The sequence below is a fragment of the Zootoca vivipara genome, chromosome 4 (assembly GCF_963506605.1).
Source record: "Zootoca vivipara chromosome 4, rZooViv1.1, whole genome shotgun sequence".
In the NCBI taxonomy this organism is placed as follows: domain Eukaryota; kingdom Metazoa; phylum Chordata; class Lepidosauria; order Squamata; family Lacertidae; genus Zootoca; species Zootoca vivipara.
The window spans coordinates 20,669,596-20,695,632 of NC_083279.1; the positions used below are offsets into that span (position 1 = coordinate 20,669,596).

At 43.9% G+C, this 26,037-nt stretch overlaps 2 protein-coding genes across 2 annotated transcripts in view; one reads left to right on the forward strand and one right to left on the reverse strand.

The window, feature by feature from the left end:
* Positions 1–4,974, reverse strand: part of NALCN (sodium leak channel, non-selective) — a 177,166-nt gene extending 172,192 nt beyond the window's left edge. The window contains 1 exon segment of the mRNA XM_060273369.1: positions 4,685–4,974. The gene's annotated coding sequence lies outside the window, so the exon portion shown is untranslated.
* Positions 4,975–11,882: 6,908 nt separating this feature from the next.
* ITGBL1 (integrin subunit beta like 1) overlaps positions 11,883–26,037 on the forward strand; it is a 109,730-nt gene continuing 95,575 nt past the window's right edge. Inside the window, exons 1-2 of the mRNA XM_035114702.2 lie at positions 11,883–12,289; positions 14,823–15,034. Of these exons, the coding sequence (XP_034970593.2) occupies positions 12,189–12,289; positions 14,823–15,034 (313 nt within the window). The 5' untranslated portion in view covers positions 11,883–12,188. The remainder of the gene's footprint in view (positions 12,290–14,822; positions 15,035–26,037) is intronic.

Genomic DNA, 26,037 nt, shown 5'->3' on the forward strand with positions numbered 1-26,037 from the left:
AGCACCACAAAAACATAGGTGCTGTTCTTTTATTTGTTGCTGTATTGTTTTTTATATAGATTTGTGTTTTTGTATTATTGCATTTAATATCTTATTGCATGCTGCTACGGAATGTGTTTTGAAGAACGGCATATAAATACTCTTAACAGTCACTTCCTTATTTTGGGGCATAACAAATAAATGCTACAAATCACATTTAGGTGGTCAACAGCCCCAGATTTCCCTACATTTCCTAACATTCGTAAAAGTTGTCTGGAACTGTCCACATTCATGTTAGGACTGATAGTATAATGTTGCAGTGATTATTTGAAATGTAGAGACTATCTATGAAAGGTAAATAGAAAATGTATGTGTGAGCTACTTTGCAACATGCCATTTTGGGTCCGCTTTTTTCCAGAATCAACTTCTGTATCAAGAATGCATAAAGCTAGATCATGCATACTTTTTTTTTTTAAAAAAAGGGGGGGCCTATAAAGAGGCCATGCCAATTTGCGTTCTCTGTCAGCAGAGGCATTTTCTCTGCACAGAAAGAATCAGAAATAAACATTAATTTGGGCACATTGCCATTGCTTAATATGTATAGGAATGCAGTCTCATTTTTGTTAATGTGCAAATCAGAATATCACTCTTTCAGCTTATTTTTAGAAGCAAAAGAAGACGACAACAAAGAAAAATACCTGACCGCCCCCCACCCCCATTAAAAAAATTCTATGAAGATTTTCAAAAGCTTTTGAAGGGGGAGAAATGCATTGGGAATTTAAATCACAGCAATATAAGTCAGTGCATTGAGAGGAAGGACACATTCTGAAGAAGGCCAAGGCAATGACTAGAACTAACACAAATAACTATGTCACCCAGCATTCCTTTCAAAAAATATTAGCTCCATCCGCTCAAGCGGAAGAGCCACCCCCTTTTCTTCATATCATTATCAGCCATACTGTTTCTTTCTCCTTCCAGATAAAGCTGCCTCTTTTTTTATTTCTTTTCTGGCCACCAAAGATATACCTTAATTATAGGCCCTGTCATTGTGTGTGCAAACAGGCAACACTGCCATTCTCACCATGTCTTCAGTCCTACTGAATTCAGTGGAGCTTACTTCGAAGTAAGTAGGGTTAGGATTGCAGCTTTGGTTCTCTGAGTGCCAGTCCTTATCAACAGGCTTGGGGGGAACGCCAGGCTTTGCAGAAGCACAAAAGAACCCTCAGGAAGAGGGGAACCCTGAGCATGCTCAGCAGCCAATTGAGCCTAAGCATCTGCTGAAGAACTGAAAACTTGAGAGAGGAGGAATGATAAAACACAATACCTGGGCAAAGGGTAGAGCAGCATGTTCACATGAACCCAAAGACATGATGTGCCTGAAAGGGTTCCACATTGCTCTCTGAGCTAAATCCCTGGTTTAGACAAGCAGACCTTCCAAGTGTCCCTATTTTCCACGGATAGTCCCAGATTTACAGAAGCCGTCCCGGTTTCTCATTTCATCCCAGAATGTCCCGCTTTTTATTAGGGCATCCCTTTTTCATCAGAGAAATGTTGAAGGGTATGGACGAGGAAACTCCCAATTCAACTCCCCACCCCACCACTCGGTTTTCACAAACGAGATCTAGCGGCTTCAGCAAGAATTTCTGCATGGATAGCTCAGCTGGTGCTGATAATGCCAAGGTTGTAGGGTCGGTCCTTGTATGGGACAGCTGCACATTCCTGCATTGCAGGGGGTTGGACTAGATGATCCTCAGGGACCCTTCTAACTCTATTCTTCTTCTACCAAGATCCCATTAAGATTGTTTCTGCGTCATGTGAAAATTGTGCTTTGCAACTTTTGACTCTGCAGGAAAGGATGTGACAATTTGCTGCTGGCAGTCAGTTCCCATGGAAGCTTAAAAAACAAACTGGAGAGTGGGGGGCAGAAGAGAAAGGAAGGAAGGGGAAATAAAATTGATAGGAAGATACATGTTCGAAACTACCCCTAATCAGCAACCACGGTTGCTGTTTTTTGAATAAGAATATTTTATAACTGAACAATTCTGAAGATAGCAATAAGGTAATGAGCAAATAAAAGCTAATTATACCAAAAGGGCATGTGCTGCCTTTGGGTCCTTGTGCAAATCTCATTTTAACCCAGCGAGAATACTGCTGAGGAGTAGAGGACCATATGGCAACCTAACTCAATTCTCTCTACCAGAAAACCTGAAATAAGCACATACACAGTTACATGGCTTGGTTTTCTGACTTTGCATATCTTGAATGTAGCATATAAAGGTTCAAGTGCAAAGGGAAGAGGCAGTCCTGTATAATGAAGTTTTTAATGTTTAAAGCTTTACCGTGTTTTTATATTTTGCTGGAAGCCACCCAGAGTGGCTGGGGCAAGCCAGTCAGATTGTGGCATATAATAATAATAATAATAATAATAATAATAATAATAATAATAATGGTATTGTGATTTTTAAAAAACAAACAAACAAACCCATGTGTTATAATTTAGAAACCCTGCTGAAATGCACTCCACTCAGTCAATGAACACTAAAAATAGTATAGCAGGACTAAGCAGTATTGTGAAACGACAGACCATGGGAGCATATGTAAACACTTCGGACAAATCTCCACACAGAGAACACAGTAAAGCTAACTGCAGTGTAGTGATTAGAATCATAGAATCATATCATTGTAGAGTCAGAAGGGACCTCAAGGGTAATCTAGTCCAACCCCCTGCAATGCAGGAATCTCAAATAAAGCATCCATGGCAGATAGCCATCAAACTTCTGCTTAAGAGACTCCAAAGGAGGAGAGAGTTCACCACCTCTCGTGGGAGTCTGTTCCACTGTCAAACAGCTCTTTACTGTCAGAAAATTATTCCTGATATTCTTTTAACTTGAATCCATTGGTTAAGATCCTAGCCTCAGGAGCAGGAGGAAGCAAGCTTGCTCCATCCTCCATGTGTCAGCCCTTTAGATATTTGAAGATAGCTATCAAATCTCTTCTTTACAGTACCAAGCTAAAAATACCCAATTCCATCAACAATCCCTCATAAGCCTAGTTGCTGCTGACGCAAAACATAGTGATGAATATGCATGTGAACAAGGCCTACGTGAGTGTCAGACAAGGCTAGGGGAACCCTAGGTGTAAAAGCCATTCCCTTTCTCTAGGGGACCGTGGGGACTTCGGTTCTGTGGGAAGGTCTAGGAATCTCTGCTCTCAGCATTCTCCCCAAACCATAAATTTCCAGGGTTTGGGTTTTTTTGAGAAAGCTCTGACACCAAAACTGGTATAAAATGAATATTAATTTGAAGTTGGACAACAGGGTGTTTTTTAAACAGAAGGCTTAACACTATGTCTGAAATGCAAACACACCACACATTGACTGGAATATACATTTGGAACTGGGTTTTTCTGACACACACACACCCCCGGTGTTAATATTGAACTTTGTGTAAAAATAATAGGGAAGAAGCTCACAGGTATTTTAGCCTTGCATGAAAACACTCTTGGGGCACAGGTTCTCCTCATGCTTAACTTGAGGAAGTCTGGAATTTTTAATTGGGGGTGGAGAACGGCTACTGGGGATACTTCATTCAAGAGCTTTAGGCCCTTATGGCTCTCTCTCTCTTCTGGGGCTCCCTGAGAAGGGTGGGATCTGGGGATATAACCTACAGAACTTTTTATTTTATTTTAATGGGGGACAGCCTATTCAGGTATTACCTTGGCTTATCAGCCTTTAACCTTCTACTTATGCTACAGCCTCAGTATTTAACCTGTTTACCTGCGTTAGTTTAACTAACCCCACCTCCCGATATTTAGAAAACCTAACTTTCATTTTATTTTTTACAGTTTTATTTTCCCTCAAAAGCTTATATACTTGTGCACACCTACTTAAAAAAAGAAAAGAAATTGGTCACATAATTGGGCTGGGTGCTGAGACCCAATGTGTTGAGTGCCTCATATCATGTATGGGGGGGGGCTACCTTCATCACCTCCTGGGAAGGAGACCACGGGCCCAACAACAGTTTGTAGTTTTACATGCTTGCCCCCCAGAGCGGTCATCTGCTTCCACCTTTGGCTGACATCACCAATGATGCCAAAGGGAGAAGGCCATATTAGAGGACGCCCGGCCTGGGATTCTGTTGGAGAGGCAAGAAGGCCCTACAGAAACAGACCAGGCCTATCTTTTGGGAGGAGGGCACCTGTGCAAAAAAAAGGGGGCTTGTGGGCTCTTTCTCCCCCCCCACCCTTTCCTATGCTGCCAATGTGGCTTTGCAACCTTTCCTCCCACCCCCCTTTTAAGGGCAAAGGTTTCCAGACAGTTCTCGGCTGCTTTTCCTCTTAGGGCGAAAAAGGCATCTTCCTCACCTTCCCAGCCATCCCCTCCTCACCGGAAGGTGGAGAGCAGCAGCTGCCTCCTTCCAGCGCCCAGGTGAAGCCCTGACCGAAAACAAGCCCAAGAGGCCTCCTCCTTCTCCTCCGGTGCAGCTGCGCCAGCCTCTCCTCTCTCCCTACAAAGCCTTCTCCTGCTTTCCCCGCACCCGCCAAGAACTGCAAAGCCCGTCAGGAGGAAAGGAGCCGCCGCCGCCGCCGCTACACGGTATAATTATTATCGGTAGTATTATTGATAAAAGGGGGAGGGTGGTGGAGGAGGAGAAGCAGCAGCATCATACCAAACAGAGAAGCAACCCGACCGCCGCTGGGAACCTACCGCCTGCCTCTCCCTTCATGGCGTGATTGGAGCGGGGTGCTCTGGCCACCCTCCCCCCGAGCTGATTTTGGTGATGGTTCTCGGGGGTTTGGGTGGCGGGTTTGGAGTTGTCCTCCGCCCCGCGTCGCCGGTGCGCAGAGAGGGCGTGACCCGGGAGGGGTCGGGGGTGGTGGGGAGGAGGAGGAGGAGGAAGAACAAGCGGCGGCGGCGGCGCCCGGCAGCGAGGAGATCAGGGCGAAACGGTGCGAGCAGGTTCCTTCTTGCTCGCTGGCGCTGCAGCCTTGCAGTCGCCCAGCAACAGCTGTTTCCCGCGAGCATCCACCGGCGCACATCGAGCCGGAGAGAAGGACACGCGCGCACGGCGCCTCCCGCTACAGGCGGTGAGAGGGCCGGCGCCAGGTGGGCTGGGAGGCATCGGTGGCATGCCTTTCGGGGGGTGGGTGTCCCGAATTTCCTTCGCCTTCCCCCCCCCCCATTGGCCCCAATCCTCCTCCTCCTCGCTGCGTCACGTGCGCGCGCCCCCCCCGGATGGCGCAGAGAGTGGGGATGGCGCCCAGTGGCCCCAGATCCTCCTCTCCACCAGAGAAAGAAGGTGCAGCACCACGCGAGCAGGAGGAATTGTAGAGTTGGAAAGGACCACGAGGGTCACTTAGCCCAACCCAGTGCGGGACTCGAACCCACGACCATGGGTGTTGGGGGTGGCAGGGCACCCACCTGTCCTGTTGCAGAACCAGCAGTGCCAACTTGAATAAAATATTTGGGGGGGGGGGTCCGTCCCAGGTAAGCCTCACCCTGCATAATCAATCACATGATTTGGGACACACACACCATTTGAATGGCAATGCCCATCAACTTGGGGGGGGGGGACATGACGACACAGCCCCTAGGAGTTGGCTCCTACGTCCAGCACCAAGCTACCTGCAAGCAATGGGTCAGTTTGCAGAAGCCATGCCTGCCTCCATCGGGTTGCCAGTTGTGTCGCTAGAATGCACCACACCACCATCCAAGTGACCTTAGCGAGCATTTCAATTAAAAATATTTTGATTATTTCTACAGTTTTTATTGATTTACTTGATTGAGGAGGACAGCTGCCCTCCTACCCCCCCCCCCGGTTATGCCCATTCCCACGACTCTGAAGTCTCATGCTCTATTGCCCTCTCTTGGTGGCCCAACGTGTGGCTGGTGCCCGGTGGAAGTGGTCGGGTGGAAAGCCTGGAGGCCGAAAGGGGGTGCAGGCAGAGCCAACCCATTCCAGTTTGGTTCCCCCATCCCCCTGGTCAGCACACTAGGCTAATTGTAAGGGGGAAGGCAGATGTCAGGGTGCAGGAAGATGGAGGTTCTTAGAATCACAAAATTGTAGAGTTGGATGGGACCACTGCAGTCACCTACTGCAGCCCCCTGAAATGCAGGAACCTTTTGCCCAACATGGGCCTCAAACCAAACCCACAACCCTGAGTTTCCCATATTATGAGAAAGTAGGAGGGGGAACCTCTCCATTTGTCACTGTGCATAATTTTATGTAGCCTCCCCTTACTTGCCTCCTCACCCTCTCTAAACTAAAATGCCCCCAATATTATAAACAACTGTAGTTTGTAGAAAGTGGAGTCGAGCCTTCAGTGAGGTTTAATATTGTGTGGTGGAGGGAAGAATTAGAATACGTGTGTCCATGTTCTCGCCTGCAAAAGGTACGGTACATAAAGGTCATTTCATGCATGGCATTTCACTAACCCACTAACTTGGGTTTCATTGATTCTGAAGCTGGCCTTTCACTGTGGTCATAGAGCATTCTTAGTGTCTACAGTTGCATAAACCACAGAACAACCATACCCTATACAAGTCATTGGTGTAGTGGATATGTTTAAAAAAAGTTCATTGTGTTCAACAGAACCTGATTTAGATGGTGAAAATGTACAATGGCAATCCTTGCAATGAGTTCTGAAAGCATGTTTGCACACAGCAAATTAGTTCTTCTTCACAGGGGATCATTATGGCGTGTTTTTCTTCACATAGGTACACATGGCATGTTCACATAGCAAAACAGACAATTTCCACAAAGACACCCTGACAGCATACAGGGTGCAGACACATGGTATGTAGGGCTTCTGTTGCTTCAATATTTTAGTTGAAGAAAGAATCTTTTGTACACCTACAAACAGCAGTATTCATGCCAGGAAAGCAAATGACATGCAGACCTAAATATTCTCAGTAATAGTCATTTAAAAGGACACAAAGCAGACACGGATTCTTGCCTAAACTGAATTAAGCTTATTCCATTTTAGTTCTACAAACTGTATGTATAGGCACTAAAATGGGAAATATGATTCAGCGTAGGTAAATATGAAGTTATGCACATGTGTGTGTGTGGTAATTTCACATACAGTATGCATGTTCTTCGGTGATCACTTGTAGCCGAATAAGATTGTCTTCAATGAATATGTTATTAACTGTGTGTCCCTAAGTAACTGTGGAGGCAAATTCTGGATCCACATGTCCTTCCACAGTGGGGAAAAAGGTTTCCAGGTGGGAGTTGATCATGGTGAGGATTTGCCAAGCATGCCGCCTTCTTAGCTTGTTTCTCCCTTTCATCCTGAGTCCATGGTTCTTCAAAGTCCATGCCGCCTTTGGTAGAGGTTATTCTCCAATTGGAGCGCTCACAGGCTGGTGTTTCCCAGTTGTCAGTGTTTATACATTTATGGGGTCTGAAATTGAGCTGTAACTTGGGGTCAAGGTGGGCAGCTCAATGAAGATGTCGACTCAACTGTGAGAAAGACAAAATCAATGTTAAGGATAACTAGGAAAAAGATTTAAAGTAAGGTGCCCATTATAACAATGCTGTTATACAAATCCATGGTGGGACCCCCATGGTAGTCTCAGCGGCCTCTCCCAGTCACCAGTCTAGCTGCCTCATTCTGGATTACTGTAATTGTTGCTTCCAAATCACCTTCAAAAGTAGCCCCACGTAGAGCGCTTTGCAGTAGTCCAAGCAGAACTTGGACTACTGCAATACTCTGAGCGGTTATGGTAACCTCACCAGGACATTGCAGAGCTGCAAAAACGTTCAGAAAATGGCGACCAAAACAAAACAAAGGGCTGGGGAAACTCCACTCTTGGAAAAGGGTATACACCACTTTGGTGAGAGGTGCAGACGAATTCATGGAGGATAAAGCCATGAAAGGCTGCTAGCCATGATGTCTATGTACCACCTCCAGTGTTGGAAGCAATAAGCCTCTGAATAGCCACTTTGCAGCTTCGCTATGTTTTTAATATATGTTGGAAGCCTCCCAGAGTGGCTGGGGCAACCCAGTCAGATGAGTGGGGTATAAATGTTGTTGTGTTTGGTTGGCCATAGTGAGAACAGGATGTTGGACAAGATTAACCTTTTGCCTGATGCAGCAGGGGTTGTCTTTCCTTTGCTCCTAACCAGTTTACCGATTAGGCTGAAGTTTGAAGGTCTTAGGAAGACCATGACATTAAGTAACCCATTAATGCCTCGAAAAATATTGACAGAAATAATATATTTACTGACGAGCAGCTAGATACATTTTTTTAAATATATATATATATCTTGCAGTGCAGTTCATCCTCCTCCTCCATTACATTTTATTCCTAGGAATATGTTGCTACTAGGCAGAATTATGCTGTGGGCAAGACCATCTCCTTATGAGAACTGACAGCTTGATAGTGAAACTCAACAGCAAAATCTTAATTCTATACCAGTCAATGAGAGTTTGTTCAAGGCCACAGCTGAAATGACACTGGCTTCGAGGGGGAGGAATAAGAATAGTCATAGTGATGAAAAGTGTTAATTTACACAATATTACATCAGCTAATATAATTCATCATTGCAAAGAGGTATATTTGCACTTGCACTTGACAAGAGCTGTATATATATATATGTGTGTGTGTGTGTATGTGTGTGTATATATATATATATATATATATACACACACACACACATAAGGGACGCAGGTGGCGCTGTGGGTTAAACCACAGAGCCTAGGGCTTGCTGATCAGAAGGTCGGCGGTTCGAATCCCTGCGACAGGGTGAGCTCCCCTTGCTCCGTCCCAGCTCCTGCCAACCTAGCAGTTCGAAAGCACGTCAAAAATGCAAGTAGATAAATAGGAACCGCTACAGCGGGAAGGTAAACGGCGTTTCCATGTGCTGCTCTGGTTTGCCAGAAGCAGCTTTGTCATGCTGGCCACATGACCTGGAAGCTATACGCTGGCTCCCACGGCCAATAATGCGAGATGAGCACGCAACCCCGGAGTCGGTCACGACTGGACCTAATGGTCAGGGGTCCCTTTACCTTTACCTTTACACACACACATATATCGCCCCCTTACACTGGGAACTCGGTGACCATTACAATTCAAAGCAGGTGACGATATGTATTCATTTGCATCTGGTCTTGCTTTGGGATCAAAGTGCGCAAGCATCAGTTTTTTACATCAATGGGATTGAAGAGTGTTTCACTTTGACTGGATCATGCCCTAGATCTGTAAAGTTTCTTTCAGATCATCAAAAAAACCATGTAATGCAAAGAGACCCAGTAACAAAACTTCAAATGTATTAAAATGGAAGGCTTTCTGAAACCTTGCCCTTCTGAAACTGTGAAATTGCTGTAAACAAAACATAGTGTTTAGGGCATCCTTCACTGCTTCTGGGGCTAAATTCAGTATGCACAGCTCTTTATTTATTTATTTTTTAAGAAAGCCAGACAGCGCCTGTGGGCTATCAAACTGCCGTTAGGCAATTGATGAATCTGCAGAGATTATTCCAAAGTTAACTGCTTGGCTAAGCTAGCTCAGCTCTTTATTTTTTTCATCACATGAGTTGCTTAGCTCTGAAAGGCTTGTTGGGTTAGTGCATCCTAAGGGACAATTCCCAATGATTCTCTCCTATCTTGTGTCTGTCCACAATCTGAATACCAGTTGAACCCTTCATAAGATAGGAACATAGGAAGCTGTCTTATATTGAGTCAGAACATTGATCCATTCTAGATCAGTCTTGTCTCCTCTGACTGGCAGTGGTTCTCCAGAGTTTCAATCAAGGAATGTTTCCCAGTTCCACCCGGACATCCTAGAGATTGAACCTTGGACCTGCATGCATAGCAGGTGCTCTACTGCTGAGCTGCAGTGCTTCCCCAAAGATATGAGTGCAATAATTTTTATATAATAATAATTATTATTATCATTCTTTATTTATACCCCACCCATCTGGCTGAGTTTCCCCAGCCACTCTGGGTGGCTCCCAACAGAATATTAAAAACACAGTAAAACATCAAACATTAAAATCTTCCTTAAACAGGGTTGTCTTCAGATGTCTTCTAAACGTCAGATAGTTGTTTATTTCCTTGACATCTGATGGGAGGGCGTTCCACAGGGCAGGTGCCACTTCCGAGAAGGCCCTTTTCCTGTAACCTCACTTCTTGCAATGAGGGAACTGCCAGAAGGCCCTTGGAGCTGGACCTCAGTTTTCAGGCTGAATGATGAGGGTGGAGCCATTGTGTGGAAGAAAATGATTTTGCATGTACCGCTCTTTGTTTTTGCTGTTTGGGGAGGCATGTAAATAACCCTTACCTCACTCTCTCATAACACCAAAGCTTGTTGACATGCAATGAAGCCAAATGTTCAGGAAAAGGTAAAGTACTTCTTCCTGCAGTACCAATTGCTGGAAACCACCAGAGGGGAGAGTGCTCTAGTGCTTGAATTCTGCTTGTGAGTTTTCCATAGGCATCTGGTTGGCCACTGTAAGAACAGGATGCTGAACTACTGGCCTGATCCAGCAAGCTCTTCTCATGTTCTTATTAACAAGAGTTCTAAAATGGCCATTGGTAGTGATCAGGAATTTTTTAAACAACAATAATAATCCTGGTTATAAAGGCTGTCCCTCTGAGTTTACCAAGTTTGCTATCCAGCATATAGAGTTATTTTTAAACTTACTGAAAGTGTTACATCTCTCTGAGGAACAGATCCAAGACTAACATCTGTAATGTTTTTTCTCACCCACCATATAATATTAGTAATGGACAGCTGTTGTTTAATGACTGGTACATTTTTAAAAGACTGCTTAATACTTAAAGGCAATGCAGTTTTGGTGTCGCATTAATAGATTTTGATTATCTAATGCTGGCATCTGAGGCTGCAAAGTCCAGACTGAGCTAGGCTTTATTCAGATATCATTACAAAGTATGATTAACGAGAAAATTTAATAATGTTTTGGTGTGGTGTCTAAATTGGCAGACCATAGTTTGTGATCAGACGTTAAAAACAAAACTTTGAAGTAGGTTTGCAAACCATTGTTTATGTTAACCATAGTGTTGTTGTAAACCTTCTTCAATAAATGATGGTTTCGGTGTGATATCTGACTTGACAGGCCAAAGTTGTAGCTATGTTTTCTGCCTGGAGAGACTGCTGCCCTGTGGAAATTTAATTGAACTAATGAAAATGAATAGTGAGAGGATGGCTAATTAGAGCAGATAGGCAACTCTAAAGCATGGCTTGCCTGCTGAAATGATAGTTTGGCAAGTCCTGTATTTGGCATATGATCTAGTTTGCTCCTCAGCTCTGACTTGCTGTTGGCCTTGCCTGATCTGACAGTGACCTCAGTGTTTCACATTCATTCCCACACCAGCAAATGCACAATCTGGATCACATTCTGCTTCAAATATGTTTTGCTTTGTTTTACAACTCAACTCCTTCCTCGGAAAAAATGTAAAACATGAATGCAACAAACGCATGTTTGCAAATCAGCACACCATACCTAGAAACATCACTGCCTACAGTTCCCAGTCAAGTGGGTTTGTTGCTGCATAATGTGAAAAACCTACCTAACTCCCTTACCTTGAGTGGATGGATGAATGTTTTGACAGTGGAGTTGCTGTCAGTTTGATGACCTTGACGGTTTTCTTGCTCTGCGTATAACATACAGTAGTTTTTTGCACACTAATAAGGAAGGGGGGAAGGGAACAGACCTGCTTCTTTCTAGTCAGCCTGAAGAATTTAAAGCATTCACCTGAACTCTAACATTACACTCTTGGATACAGTTGGAAAATAATGTGAGCGTTTTCTGCCAAGCCTGACAAACACACATTTCTCCCCAGTTACTTTTGGCGTGATTATCTCAAAAACTTCAATTAATCAAAGCTCACTCAAGCTTACTTTTTTTCCTCAAATACTTAGGGTGCCTCTCTTTCGAGAACAAGACCTTTTGCTCAAAACTGTGAACAGGATACTTTATTATGTCAAAATAAACCATCTGGCCGTACAACTGTTTCTAATTACTTCCCTGCCTAGACTGTAAACTTTGGGGTTTGGCACTGGCCTTTCCTTCCAGAATGCTGCCCAAATCCAGCTTCCAGGCAGCTAATCAAAGGCACTTGGTGGAGCACGGGAGGAAGGAGCCAGTTCTGGCCAGCTCGGAACTCTGCAAACCTTCTGGGTCTGTCTGTGTTTCGGACTCCGCAGGAGAACTCTTCATTTACTGCTTCCCTGGGATCTAAGCATGCATACTCAGGGGCTTCACAGCTTGGCGTCGTTTCTATTCATGTCTTCACTATTCGTCCTGCTGCCTGTTATTTCACAAAGTTTCTCCTTGTCCCTGCGGTAAGCTCTGTTAAACTGTTGTTTTCCCCCCAGCAATTAGCTTTTAGGGGCCAGGCAACAAGTTGCAAGAAAGAAGCCTTAAAGAGGTATTTCTCTCGCTCCCCCCCCCAACCTGCCGCTCGACTCTTTGTAAAATTTGACCAAAGGATCAACAGCATATCTGAGTGCAGAAGCAGAGCTGTAGCTGTAATTTGCGTTTTGACATCCACATTTGAACTTCAGAAGTGCATGATACATAAGATATCCCAGATCAGATGGGTTAGGCAAAAATGTGTTGTCTCTTTTGAGCATTACTCTGATGAGCACACATTAGAGCTTCCTGCGATTTACTGGCTTCATATATTTGCTGGACAAACTGTTGGTAATTTTTAGCATGCCCGTTTCACCCCTATTCATGGTCCTGGTAAAAACAGCTTTGCGGGAATCTAGGTCTAGCATCCTGGACTAATTTTGGCCGTATCCTAGGAAAACTAATAAGGAGGAGAAAAGGCACAATGGCTATAAATTCCCACAGTGGCTATAAATTGAGATTAAGATGCATAGCAATAGGGGTATAAAGTCTTGCAAATTCCATTGCCTGGGATTTGCATCTTGTCAGCTTGTATTTGAGCCCTGCTGCATTCCTCTTTGAACTTCATTCCAGATAGCTCAGTTGGTAGAGCATGAGACTCTTAATCTCAGGGTTGTGGGTTTGAGCCTTACCTTGGGCAAAGGATTCCTGCATTGCAGGGGGTTCGACTAGATGACCTTTGGTGTCCTTTCCAACTCTACAATTCTATGATTCTATGCTTTGCCATAATAAATAAAAGATTTAACTCCATACTTCTTTACAAAATCATAATCCAGGAGTCTCATTTGGATGCTCTTCTTTCCTTCTTGAGTAAATAAAATACTGTTGAACTATTGCTTTAAAATGGAACAAGTAAAGATTTGGTATTAGGCTGGTCGCAAGGTGTTGGTCATTCTATGCAATTGATATCCGGAGGTTTAAAAGGAAACTAACAAGGAAAGAAATGTGTACCATGTTACATTACTGAAATAGTTTTATGCCTTTATGTAAACTGCCTGAAATGTGGCTAATTTTTTTCAAATGAATAAAGTAAATACTAACATTCTGATGGGGCATATATATGGATCATGTCACCCGTTGGGTAGAATCTCAGGAGCAATAATTTGGGGCCATTCTGATTGGGAAGGTTGGCAAAGATGGGGAGGGAACGGATTAATTAAAATAATAAGTACCTTTTTCTGGGGGGGAAATAAACCATCTTCCCATCCAGAACATTAATGTACTGTCTAAAATAGAGATGACACAAGACACCTTGCTGGGCAACCTGCAGGAAAGTATTTGCTACCTGCAGGAAAGTATTTGCTGGGTTCTCAGGTTTACTTCTGTATTCAGTTATATAGACCACATTCCTATGAGTCAGTGCAAGTACTGTACCAGCCTTTCCAACTCTTGTTTGCATCTTCACAGCACCCCCAAGAGGAAAGGTACTGTTATTCCTATTTGTGGTTGGAACAGGAAAGCAGAGTGATTCAAGTGGAGATTGTGTGTGGCTGAGAGTGATTTGCCCAAGGGACAGTTCGTGCTGCCCAACCCTTCCATGCAATTTTGTACAGAAATGCCGAAGGAAAGAACAGGGGCATGAACAAAGCACCCATTTCCTTGTTGTTGCTGTATTCCAGGATTACAGAGACAGCAGCCGACTCCCCACCCAAATAGCTTGATTCACACTAGCTTTCATGTACCCTGTGTTACCTTTGCATGGAGGGCTTTGGGTGTGTGAACCTGCCTGGCAACTATAAGATTGTGGCTGAATCCCCACTTGGTTATGATACTCGCTGTGAGTAATCTTGGGACAGTCTCAGTTTATGCTTTCCTTAGAGGAATGTTATATGGTCAAATTAAGGGTAACCTTGCCCAAGTCCCTTTAAAGCAAGGCCAGCATGCACAGGCCCGGCTCTAGGAGAAGTCTCGGTGGCGCGGGGCGCCAGGGCGCCGGGCCAGCAGGAGGGCGCTGAGCGCTGCGCCCGCCCACTAGGGCGGGGGCGCCGGAGCGATCTCCACGCCAGGGCGCCAGGGCACCCGACCGGCTTGAGACGGCCCTGAGCATGCACATGGCAATAAATAAATTATATCTAGCAAAGTGTTTCTCTTCTTCATTCGAAATGCAGAAACAAAGGTGTTCCTGAATGCAAGCAATGCTGAAATAGCACTGGGTTCTGTTTCAAGAGAAAGTGCACATCTACCATACTGGTGTGAATTTTTGAGCCACAAGTCAATGTTAGTGTGTGGTTTAACAGATTTTAATATCTAGCCACCTAGTCTCATTATTATTTAGAACCCAAAATAAATGTTTTTCTTAAAACCCATAAATTGGTTTCCCCCAAGTTTAGTTCCAAAATAATCTGTGGGCTGATTGCTGAATGAGCACAACCCAGCAGCACAAGTTTCTACATCATTTGTGTGATATTCTCTCTCCCTCCCTCTCTCTCTTTTACAACTGGTTGTCTTCTTCATTCCCTGCAGGAGTGGTTGGGGAAGGACCTCGCCTTGCCGACTGTCCCTGACGGAGTCAGAGCGCAGATGTCGAATCCCTGGTGGAAAACTCTGCAGTGGCAGAGGCCAGTGTGACTGTGGGGTCTGCATCTGCCAAGTGACCGAGCCAGGCAAATACTATGGGCCCCTCTGCGAATGTCATGAGTGGGTGTGTGAAACCTACGATGGAGAAACTTGTGCAGGTGAGCAAGTCTCAGCAGCTCACAAAGGTTCACAGTATGCTTCAGACGTGGTCACGACTTCTCTGTGGCCATCTGGACTGTTGGTGGGCGCTGGCAAATGATGGGACTGGAAGCCTTTACTATTGGGTTCCTGTATGAGTAGAGAGTTTTGGGAATCTTGAAGGTTCTCCATGTAGGTGGGTGAAGGCAGAAAAACTGAACTGGTTGTGGCCACTCGGCAATAATGACTTTGGTGGAGCATGGTTACATGGTTAGCACAGTCAATGATTGAACTTTGGTTGACCCACTATGTTTAGGGTTAAGGTAATAAAGACTGGTTGATTAGAAGAGTCCTGGTTCTTCTGAGTTTCTAAGTAGCTAGAGACCATGTGAGACTCCTTCAGTCCATGTCTAGCTGGTGAATTAGTATGGTGTAGTGGTTAGAGCAGCCTTCTCCAACCTGGTGTTCCCCATTTGTTTTTGACTGCAACTCCCATCATCTGTGGCCATTGGCCATACTGGTTGAGGCTGATTGGATTTGTAGACCAAAAATATGAAAGGCACCAAGTTGGGGAAGGCTGGTTTAGAGTGAGACACTTGCACTGGTAAGACTCATGTTCAAATCCTGACTTCACCATGAATTTTACTGGATGAGAAAGATGTTCTGAGGTTAAGGGCTGGTTGGAGAACCATGTAGATAACATTGAATTCCTTGGAGGGACGTGGAATATAAATGCAAAAAATGAATAGCTTTTTGTTGGAGACTGATGTTTATTTATATGCCATGAAGAAAAACTTCACTAGCTGATTTCTGCACCTTTAAAAGCACGAGAAGAGAGTAGACTTCTGGTGAATTGGCACTCTTTTTTGTAAGCTGGCAGCATAAGATCATGCAGATTGGTGGAGTGCATGTGGGACCCAATAATGAAGGAGATTTTTTCCTGTTGGAAGGTGCCTTTTTTAAATAAGGGGTTATTACCATAGGCTGCCCCTAGTCAGGAAGCACATCTAAATACACCCCATACCAGGGGTGGGGAAACTTTTCAGCTTCATGAACTAGATCCTTATAAGGATCTGTCACATAAGCCAATTTGACAGGTGGGCAGGGCCACACACCTGTCAATCAATTGATGTCACAAATGACATTAGGGGGTTGGTACTTTGAAGTCCCAAAGTTGGGACTTCAAAGCTGGTAGGAGGCAGCAAAGCACTGCTAAAGGGATGTCCCCCCCCTTCCTTTTGAAACTGAGCAGGTTCAGGGTGTGCAAGACAGCTCCTTGCAGACAACTTTCTCGTGCATCTCAGCCAATCAAAACCACCCTTCTGCTTGATACAGTGCAATGAGTCCATGTTCATAACCTGACATCACCAGTGAGTGGATAAGGTTTGCAGGCCAAATTGGACACCCTGGCAGGCCTAAAAATAGCCAGTGAGCTGGAAGTTTCCCCTCCCTACATAGACTATACCACAGCTTGAGGAATTTCTCAGCTTTATTACAAGGACACCTCCCTTCAGCCTAGCTCTAGCAAAAGAACCAAAGAGATGAGCTTTGGATTTTCTTCCCCCAAAATTGGTAGAAAGAGATTGTAACAAAATCTTGTGAAATATCCTTAGAACACAAAGGGGTAGCTCATACATCTGTGCAGTCTTTTGTGACAGCTTCCCTTTTAAGGCAACGAAACCAAATGCCCAAGTATAAAGGAGATGCTTGTTTGGGGTAAGGGGAGTGGAGAAGAAAAGGGAAGGTACAAAATCACACACGTAGACTGGAAATCCAAAAGTCAATCTAGCTTAGCTAGTTACATGGGTTTCATAAGATGTGCAAATGAGAGGATCTGAGAGAGCGAGCAAACATATATACATTGTTTTATTTGTATGCTGCCTTTTCATAGCCAAAATCATGCTCAAGACTGCTTACAACATGAAAAACCACATAATTATAAACATAATGAAAGCAATCATAAACAATAAATAAAGCATCAAAAGAACACAACCAAACTGAAAATCATAAATCATAGGATATATAATTTTAAAATACCAAAAAGTAATATCAATAACAGCAGCAACCCTCCCCCACCAGCAATACCCCAGCCCAAGAGTCTGCTCAACCACCTCAGCTTTTGTAGCTGGAGTCGGTCAGGGACCCTGCCCTCCAGGGATAGTGGGGAAAGGCCTGCCAGGACTCACAGCCAAGATTGGCTCTGGCCTTTTCAGCAGCCTCAGCTTTTGTAGCTGGAGTCAGTCAGCATATTTCACACCCTCGTCTGGTTGCCAAGGGTCTTTCTGGCTTGTGGTCTGAACTGTTAAATACTGATTTCCCTTTTTTGGAGTCTGTAGATAAGGCCATGGCAGTTTTGGGTGCAGAACCAACTACTGAGTGCCATGAGGTTTGTGCACTCCACATGATATGTGTGGACTTCATCATCCATGCTGAATGCCGTGGGTACCACCCCCTCCGCACACCCACACACTGATTCCATGTATACATTGCATGAAACAGGCCCTAGTCAGACTAATCTTTGATTTAATTCCACCCTCTCTGTGTAAATCTTCTTTAGTGCCCACTGTGCATTAATGCTTCTGTTCCGACACCAGATTCTGGCACATGGTGTCTGCTTGGGCTGCAATTCTCCACTTGCTTACCAGGGAGTAAATTTGATTGAATCCAGGGGACAGTATGAGCAAACATGCATAGGTCTGAGCTGCACAAGAGCCTCAAACTTGAGGTGAATTGAAACTGTTGTAAGGCATGATAACAATGTTAGTATTTTCAGCCGTCTGTTTTAATTTCTCATATTCTGTTGTCAGGGTTAAGAGTTTCTAAATAGCTCAATAACATGGGAACATTGCAATCTTCTCATTTGTCAAAGGACTAGGGGGACTGTTCGCTGGTGCTTTTTCACATCACATCCTCTCTGAATATTTGTACCGGTTCCATGTAACGTGTCAACTTTCCGGGCCAGACACCACAATTAGGTCAACGCAAATGTTACAGAGAGTGCCATTAGTAACAAATGCATTCCAGCAATGTGCTTGGCAAATTTCATAGGAAAAGAAATAGCAACTTATTTTAACAGCAATGATGTTAAGAATAATAAGTCCAATAATAACACGAGGAAAACAAACCCCTATAACGTGAATGCTTTTTAAAAAGAGAAAATAGTACTTGGCCCCCTTTATCCTGCTACATCATACAGAAATGCTTAATATGCTTACATAGAGCACTGCTGCTTAGGATAGAATACATGGAACCCAAATGTCATGCACATCAGACTTAGGTTTGTGCTGCATTTTCACTTTAAAGAAGATTTTTGGTGCAAGAGTGCTGCTTTCAAGGAAGCTGCTTCTGATGGGTGCTAAACACAATGGAAGGACGCGGGTGGCGCTGTGGTCTAAACCATTGAGCCTCTTGGGCTTGCCAATCAGAAGGTCGGCAGTTTGAATCCTTGCAATGGGGTGAGCTCCCGTTGTTCGGTCCCAGAACCTGCCAACCTAGCAGTTCGAAAGCACACCCAAAAGTGCAAGTAGATAAATAGGTACCGCTCCGGCGGGAAGGTAAACAGCATTTCCGTGTGCTGCTCTGGTTTTGGTGTTCTGTTGTGCCAGAAGCGGCTTAGTCATGCTGGCTACATGACCCGAAAAAACTGTCTGCGGATAAACACCAGCTCCCTTGGCCTGTAAAGCGAGATGAGTGCTGCAACCCCAGTCGTCTGTGACTGGACTTAACTGTCAGGGGTCCTTTACCTTTACCTTTTTAAACACAATGGAAACCAAGTGTAAGCCTATGTTTCCTTGCGGATGTTTGAAACCGCTGCCACTGAATTGACTTTTTTGTTGCTGACACTGCTGTTATCTCACCTTGAATGACCCCAGCCAATCAGGGATCACATAATGGATATGATGACATCACACGTTCATTTAAGGCTTGATGATAGTAAGAGCAGATAAAGATATTGCTGAGGCGTGTATATGTGTGCAAAATATCAGGCTGATGTTCACTGTTTTGCTTGGTGTGCTGCAATGCCTTCTACTTTCTATATAAGCTGAAGCTGAAAGTATCAGTATTTTTATCTGAAACCTAACTTCCCTAAAGTTTTAACGATACTGACTTTTCCACCATAATAATTACTGAGTTCAGTGAGAAAAGAATAATTTGGATCAACTGCTTTTAAACTGCTTTCCCCAAACTGCAATGCTTCATGCGCCAAGTATTCTCTAACGTAAAGGGATCAATTCACCCTTATAAGAATTAACATGGAGGTGGCGTCATTAAGATGCCAAATACAATATCTGAATAGTGGTAGGTAAGATTATCCTATATAAAACCTGCTATTCTTACTAGGCAGCCTCACCAACTTCAGACCGCCAGACATGCTTGGTGGTCCAGCAGACACGACTGCTGCAATCTGTGGTCCAACAATGTCTCAATAAACTGCTTTGTTTTATGACTTTGAGGACTGCAAAAACAATAGTGTGAGCTGCATTCAGGCTGCTGGGTCACAAATTCTTCATGCTTACAGTGAGACAAAAACAAAAAGGGTTGATACAGGTGGGGGATTATGAATTATTATGGTGATATACACAGACAGTTAACATCAGTTTTGAGTCATACTGTATATTAGTCCTTGCTTCTATCATGTTTTGAAATCTGCTACAGGTAGAGTTGCTTTGGGCATGATATTAATGTTGACTGAGGATAAACTGCCATCTTATTTTTCATTCTTATTGCAGTACATGGAAACAGTCTCATTTTATTTCTTATTGTGCTGTTCAGTTTAATGAAGACTTTTTAGTTAATCTTTGCTTTGAGATTAATGCTGGTCTTGGGAAGGTTAAATGAGCATGAATCCAAAGGGTGGCTTATAGTTCAAATGCAGGGTATGTGTTGATAATAAAACAGATTGCAGCAGTCGTGTCTTGAGGAAAGATGGCAGAAATGTTTTTTTATTATCATTCTTGTAAGTACCATTTCCCAAATGTATGTGTGTGTGACTGGCATGAGGCATCCAGCATGTGTGAAGAGGTCTGTGTGAATCTGAATTTATGGTATGGTTTACCTTTGTAGATTGTGAATTATGAGTGTAAGATTGACATAACTCCCAATATGACAGGTGGCCCTCCATGATGAACTTTGGTGACCCTGGAACTTCTAGTCTCCTGATAGCCACTCAGGCATATCCTGAGTTCACCCACATCTGACCTAAAGTTTAACCCACGCATCCCCAAACTGCGGCCCTCCAGATGTTTTAGCCTACAACTCCCATGATTCCTAGCTAACAGGACCAGTGGTCGGGGAAGATGGGAATTGTAGTCCAAAACATCTGGAGGGCCGGAGTTTGGGGGTGCCTGGTTTAACCCATACAAATTTAGTTGCTAATCCAGGATACTCGCACAATGGTAAGGTGATTTGAGGGCAAATAGCAGGAGGGTTCAGTTAATCCACCACTCACTATCACAAGTCTTTCGCCCTTTTATTAAGCAAACAGGGTGGCCAGTTTTCAGTCCTTTTCCCTTTAGGATGGGCAAGGTGAGAAATGGGCAGGAACTATGAGATCCCTCATCCCTTTTCCTACTAGGAGGCATTAATAAGGTTATTATTTAAACCCCAGACTTTCCAGTAGCTAGCTAGCTAGCTCTCCTTGCTCCAACAGAACAACCCAGGACTCAGCAGACTTATGCTTTGCTTTAAGGAAATGTATATTTTCCTCCCTCCCTCCCGTTTTTCCACTTCTAGTTTTGGTTTATGGCAAAATTGTAAAGCCCATATTTCTGTAAGCCTTTAAAAATAGTTAGGGAATCATTTATTCTTTAACCAAGGTTTGTACATATTGTAGAATTTGCTACCTGCCTAGATTGTTACTTTGCTGTTGTATACAGTTGAGCAGACACAGCATTGCAGCTCCGCTTTCCTTTTGTGCTTTGCCTGCTGATTGCAGCACCTGGGCTTGATGAGGCAGGTGATCATCACCTGTTCCAAGCCTTCTCCAGCTGAGGAATCAGACCTCTCACACCTGGCCAGCTAGTTTGCTGGGCTGTGAACCTTTGCCTGCATCAGCCTCCCGGTGTTCCCTATGCCTCAGAGCCTGGCATGTTTGTGGAGACAGGGGCACCTCTGGCTCTAGTGATGGGTCCTCATACTCTAGCATTGGCCTCCATCCCCTCGCCATCCTCTGTCACCCTGTGAGTACTTCCTTACCCATTCCCTGCTTGCTCCAGCCCTGGCTACACCTCCTCAGTTCATGGCAGCAATTATGTGTTAAAGGCATCATGCAAATGCCTCTGTTTATGTGCTTGAAGGCCTTTGCAGTAGCTCCGTGGGATAAGTTGACAGAAAAGTGGCTTCATTGTGCCCTATGTCAGTGTTGTGGCACCAAGCTAGTAGGTAAACTGAGGATGTCTGTTCCCCGAAACTCTGTTACGTATTGGGTGGGTGGGAGGGAAGGGAGATGAGATCTGGTGCTTTAGATGTTTTGACAATGAAAAGGAGTCATAAAGTGGGATGTGGTTTTCCATTCTGCTGTCACTTCAGGTTTGTCTATCCGGAGTAATGTGACTGACTCCTTCCGCCCATATGTCTTGCTAAATCACACTAACAGCTCAAATAAGCTGTGACAGGTAGGGTCAGAGACCTTCTCCTCTCTAGCTCTCTCTATTCTGATGACTTCTGGATATTAGCAGTAGGAGCATCTGGTACATAATTAAGCAGGGCTTTCAGGAGTGGCTTTGGTTTGTGTCACAGCTTCATAATGGAAGTTGGCAGTTGGATGTCAAAGTCAAAGTCTTCCCCCGGCTGTACATCTCATTAGACTGGTGTGGTTCAGGCACTCCACTTCCTGGAGTCGATGACACACCGTGATCAACAATGCATCAGACCAGTTTTGATGCCTCCACACTTAGGGGACGGAGATACAGCAATGTGTGAGCATGTCAGTCAGTGAGAGGAAGTTCTCAACTGGAGAAAGCAGGTGGGGAGAATTTTTTCCTCATTGCCTCATAATACTAGAGCTTTCGATCATCCAATGAAGTTGATTGTTGGGAGATCCAGGACAGACAGAAGGCAATGCTTCCTCAAACTGTGGTCTAGTTTGTACATAACCTTTCCTAAGCAGGAACATGGGAACATGAGGGTACTCATAGGAAAAAATGGCATCTTCTTCTTCATTACCCAGAACTGAGACGTGGTTTAGTTGAGAGTTCTGTTCAAATCAGGACTTGTGATTTATTTTACACAGACAAACCATCGCTGTAAACCAGGAACAGATCTTGGCTACAGCTTATGGTTCTCTTATGGAAAGAGTCAATCTATAAAATCAAATTTGGACGTTAACTGTAAGGGAAATCATGGCTTAGCCACCAGTAAGACTGGAGGAGGAGCAAAGCAGATGCGATCTTTCCAGGGGGGGTTCTGAACACTTACACACTTACACTTAGCTATGCATTAACGTAGCACAGCATGCAATCTGGGCCTGTGCATAATTAAACTATGGAATTTACTACCATGAGGTGTATTGATGGCCACCAACTTTGGGTGGCTTTAAAAGGGGATTAGGCAAAATCATGGATATTTAAGGCTATTGCTGTGGCGACTACTTCTTGCAGCTATGTACCACCTCCAGTATGAAAGGCAGTATTCCTCTGAATACCAGTTGCTGGGGAACACAAACAGGAGAGTGCTGTTCTGCACATGTTTTCTTTGTGGGTTTCCCATAAGCATCTGCTTGGCCATTGTGGGAAACAGGACACTGTACTAGATAAGCCTTTGCTCTGATCTAGCAGGATCCTTATGTTCTTTGTTGAAATGCCTGAACATATATGGTGCAGTACATAATGTTCCTTGGGAAAGGAAAATGTACAAGTGTTGTGAGAGTTTCTTTATTAAGCCTTTGGATGAAATCTAAATCTGGTTGTTGAGTTGGAATGAAATGGCTGAAATGTATAAGCCTATAAAAGCATTCTTTATGTGCCCCTGGGGAAGGGGCTCTTGGGCAGCTAGCTCCTACCACTCCTCCTCACCCAGCTAGTCCCTGACATCAGGCCACTACCTGGAGAACAGAGTGGGGCCTTCAGTTTACATCACAAACCCTTTCAAACACCCTTTCTTGCTGCTTCGCAAAGAATTGAAATATTTGCTAGCTGACAAATGTGTGAAAACTACTCGGGCAGGTGTTAAGCAAACCTAGAGTACAGGTTGCCGAAGCAAACACTGTTCTAAGTTTATGTTTGTTATGAATGAGATGGTTATATAAAGAATTTTCACTTACAGCCTGTAGCCTGGCTGTGGTATAACCATGGGTCTTCTGCAGTTGCAAATGTAGTAACATTTAAATAAAAAAAAAAACCACATTCAGATTTGTAAATACTTCTCATAGGTCGATGAATAGGCTTGATTCTTGGATCTATTTTTAATTAAATATTATTTTTGCTAACTTGTATGTTATTTGTATGTTGGGTTCACAACAGCTATGGGTAGAACACTACAATGGAGGAGCATGCTGTCTGTAAAAAGGTATTTATATGAAATAGTGATCTGATATTAATGTGTTCATTGAGTCTCGGCACACAAAAAGTCATTTTTAAAGAAAAAGAAAAACGAGCTCAGCTTTCCCTTTTTTGGTCCTCCTTTAGTTGCTTGTATTTCATGTCCCTGGGGAATATGATAACATTTGCTGTCCTACCATAAGTGGCGAGGAATATTGCTGTGCTTGCTTCGTTTTCCAAGTGGTTGGTAAACGAAATAGGATGCCAAATAGGGCGGTGTTAGAAATGTAATTTGGAGGCCTGTTTCTGGAATAAAAATAAATAAATCATAGTTGTTGCCATGGAATCCAATAAAACATTTTTAACCTTTTGAATAATGAATTGTGGTCCCCAGGGTCTCTGGAACAGTAATGCAAGGCTTCCAAGAAAGCCATTGACAATAATTGTTTGAATGCAATGTTGCTTTTGTGGCACATATTCCCAGATGTGCCTGAAGGCAGGCTTCTACATGGGAGGAAAGAAGTACGTGATGAGGAAAGAGGAGAGAAATTGAGAACGTAAACTAGACAGCAGATATGTCTCATACAAAAACCTGCAAATAGTAGCAGATGGCATGGTCAGGTGGAGGTGCTTACCTGGCCTTCCCACAGGTGAGTAAGTCTCTGTTGTGTGGTGGGTGGGGAGAGGGGACAGTGCAGTGCAAACCTACCAGCAGGAGCAGCAGATTGACTCTGTTGGTGCATTTGCACTACACTAACCTAACTATCCCCTCCTGCTCCCAGTAGGCAGCAGCAGCCCACCCCACCAGACTGTCCACTGCTGCCTGTGAATCTATATTGCATCTTTTACTACTTAAAGAGATACTATGAAGAGAACATTACTGATGGGAGAATCTGGTGGGTTTTTCTGCAACATTTCATTGACACAATAATAGTGCTTTAGTACTGGATTTTTGCTAGAACATCCACACATCATTTTGCTTCATTAGTTTATTTATTTTTAAAATTTCTATACTGCTTTATATTTTTAATAAAAATATAAAAGCGGTTTCAGCATATTAAATCAATAAATCGTTCTGCAATTCTTCCCCAACGTACGTTGTTGCTGCCTTCATTGTAGTAAAGCTAAGGCAATAAACCAAAACCAGAACGTTTGTGGTGTGAAAAGTTACAAGATTCCCGCAGCAAGCTATGGGACATGCACCAACTGGAAATGAAGCGATAAGTCTATCCCAAAACCTTTGCAGGAACAAACCATATCGAAAGCGGGATTGTGTGTAACTGCCCTGATTCCATCACAAGCACAAATAATCACCAGTGCTCATCTGGAGTGGCCCTTGGTTTTATCTGAGAGCCAGTGTGGTGTAGTGGTTAAGAGCGGTAGACTCGTAATCTGGGGAACCGGGTTCGCGTCTCCACTCCTCCACATGCAGCTGCTGGGTGACCTTGGGCTAGTCACACTTCTTTGAAGTCTCTCAGCCCCACCCACCTCACAGGGTGTTTGTTGTTGGGGAGGAAGGGAAAGGAGAATGTTAGCCGCTTTGAGACTCCTTCGGGTAGTGATAAAGCGGGATATCAAATCCAAACTCCTCCTCCTCCTCCTCCTCTTCTTCTTCTTCTTCTTCTTCTTCTTCTTCTTCTTCTTCTTCTTCTTCTTCTTCTTCTTCTTCTGCTTCTCCAAAACAGGATTGCTGAAACGGAAGAGCTAGAGAGAGAGAGAATTTACATTTTTATCAATTAACTTTTGCAGTATCTGCCATATCAATGCATGAATGATGGACTGGTAGTAGCAGGTTGCCCACCTTTTCTTGCAGACTCCTTAGCTGCTATTCTGAAGGTTATGGGGGTAAAATAATATAGCAGAAACTGGGGAGAGTCAATTCATGAATTTAATTAATCAATATTTCGCCCCATAATTCAAACACTGGTTCATATCCCAGTTAGTCAATTAGCATATGTTGCCTGTTTTATAAACCAAAAGATATGACACAGTCATACAGTACCTGTAGTCAGATCCTCTGCATTTTTAAAGAAAATTGTAAATGCAGTCACAAACTGCCCAGTTCTGATTAGGGCTGTGGCCATGAAGATGGGTATTTTCTGTATATTCCCACAACCCCATCACATTCTCTGTCCAAATTGCCCTTCGATCTGTTTGCTCCATGGTTGAGGAAAATGGATACTTGCCCTGCAGGTGCTTTTATGCTATCCTTCATGGGGCAAAAAGCAAGTCCAGGGGGACAGTTATAAACAGGAAGACAGCATGTGATGGGCAGAGCGAGTTCCATTGGATCTGCATTTATCGTGTGTGTGTGTGTGTGGTGTCTGCAGTTTGTACATGTAGCATGCCAGGTCCACTTGCCTGTAGTTGAGGGATAAGCTACTCAGGCAGCAGCTAGTTTTCTGGCATAATAATCTGCAGGGGTGCCAATCAGTCAATTAAAGTTTTCAGTTACCTTAGGTTGGTGTGTCCTTACCTTATGAATGCCTGATAAAGCAAATAATGGAGATGACATTAAAATGATCTGTTTCTTGATGGACAAGGGA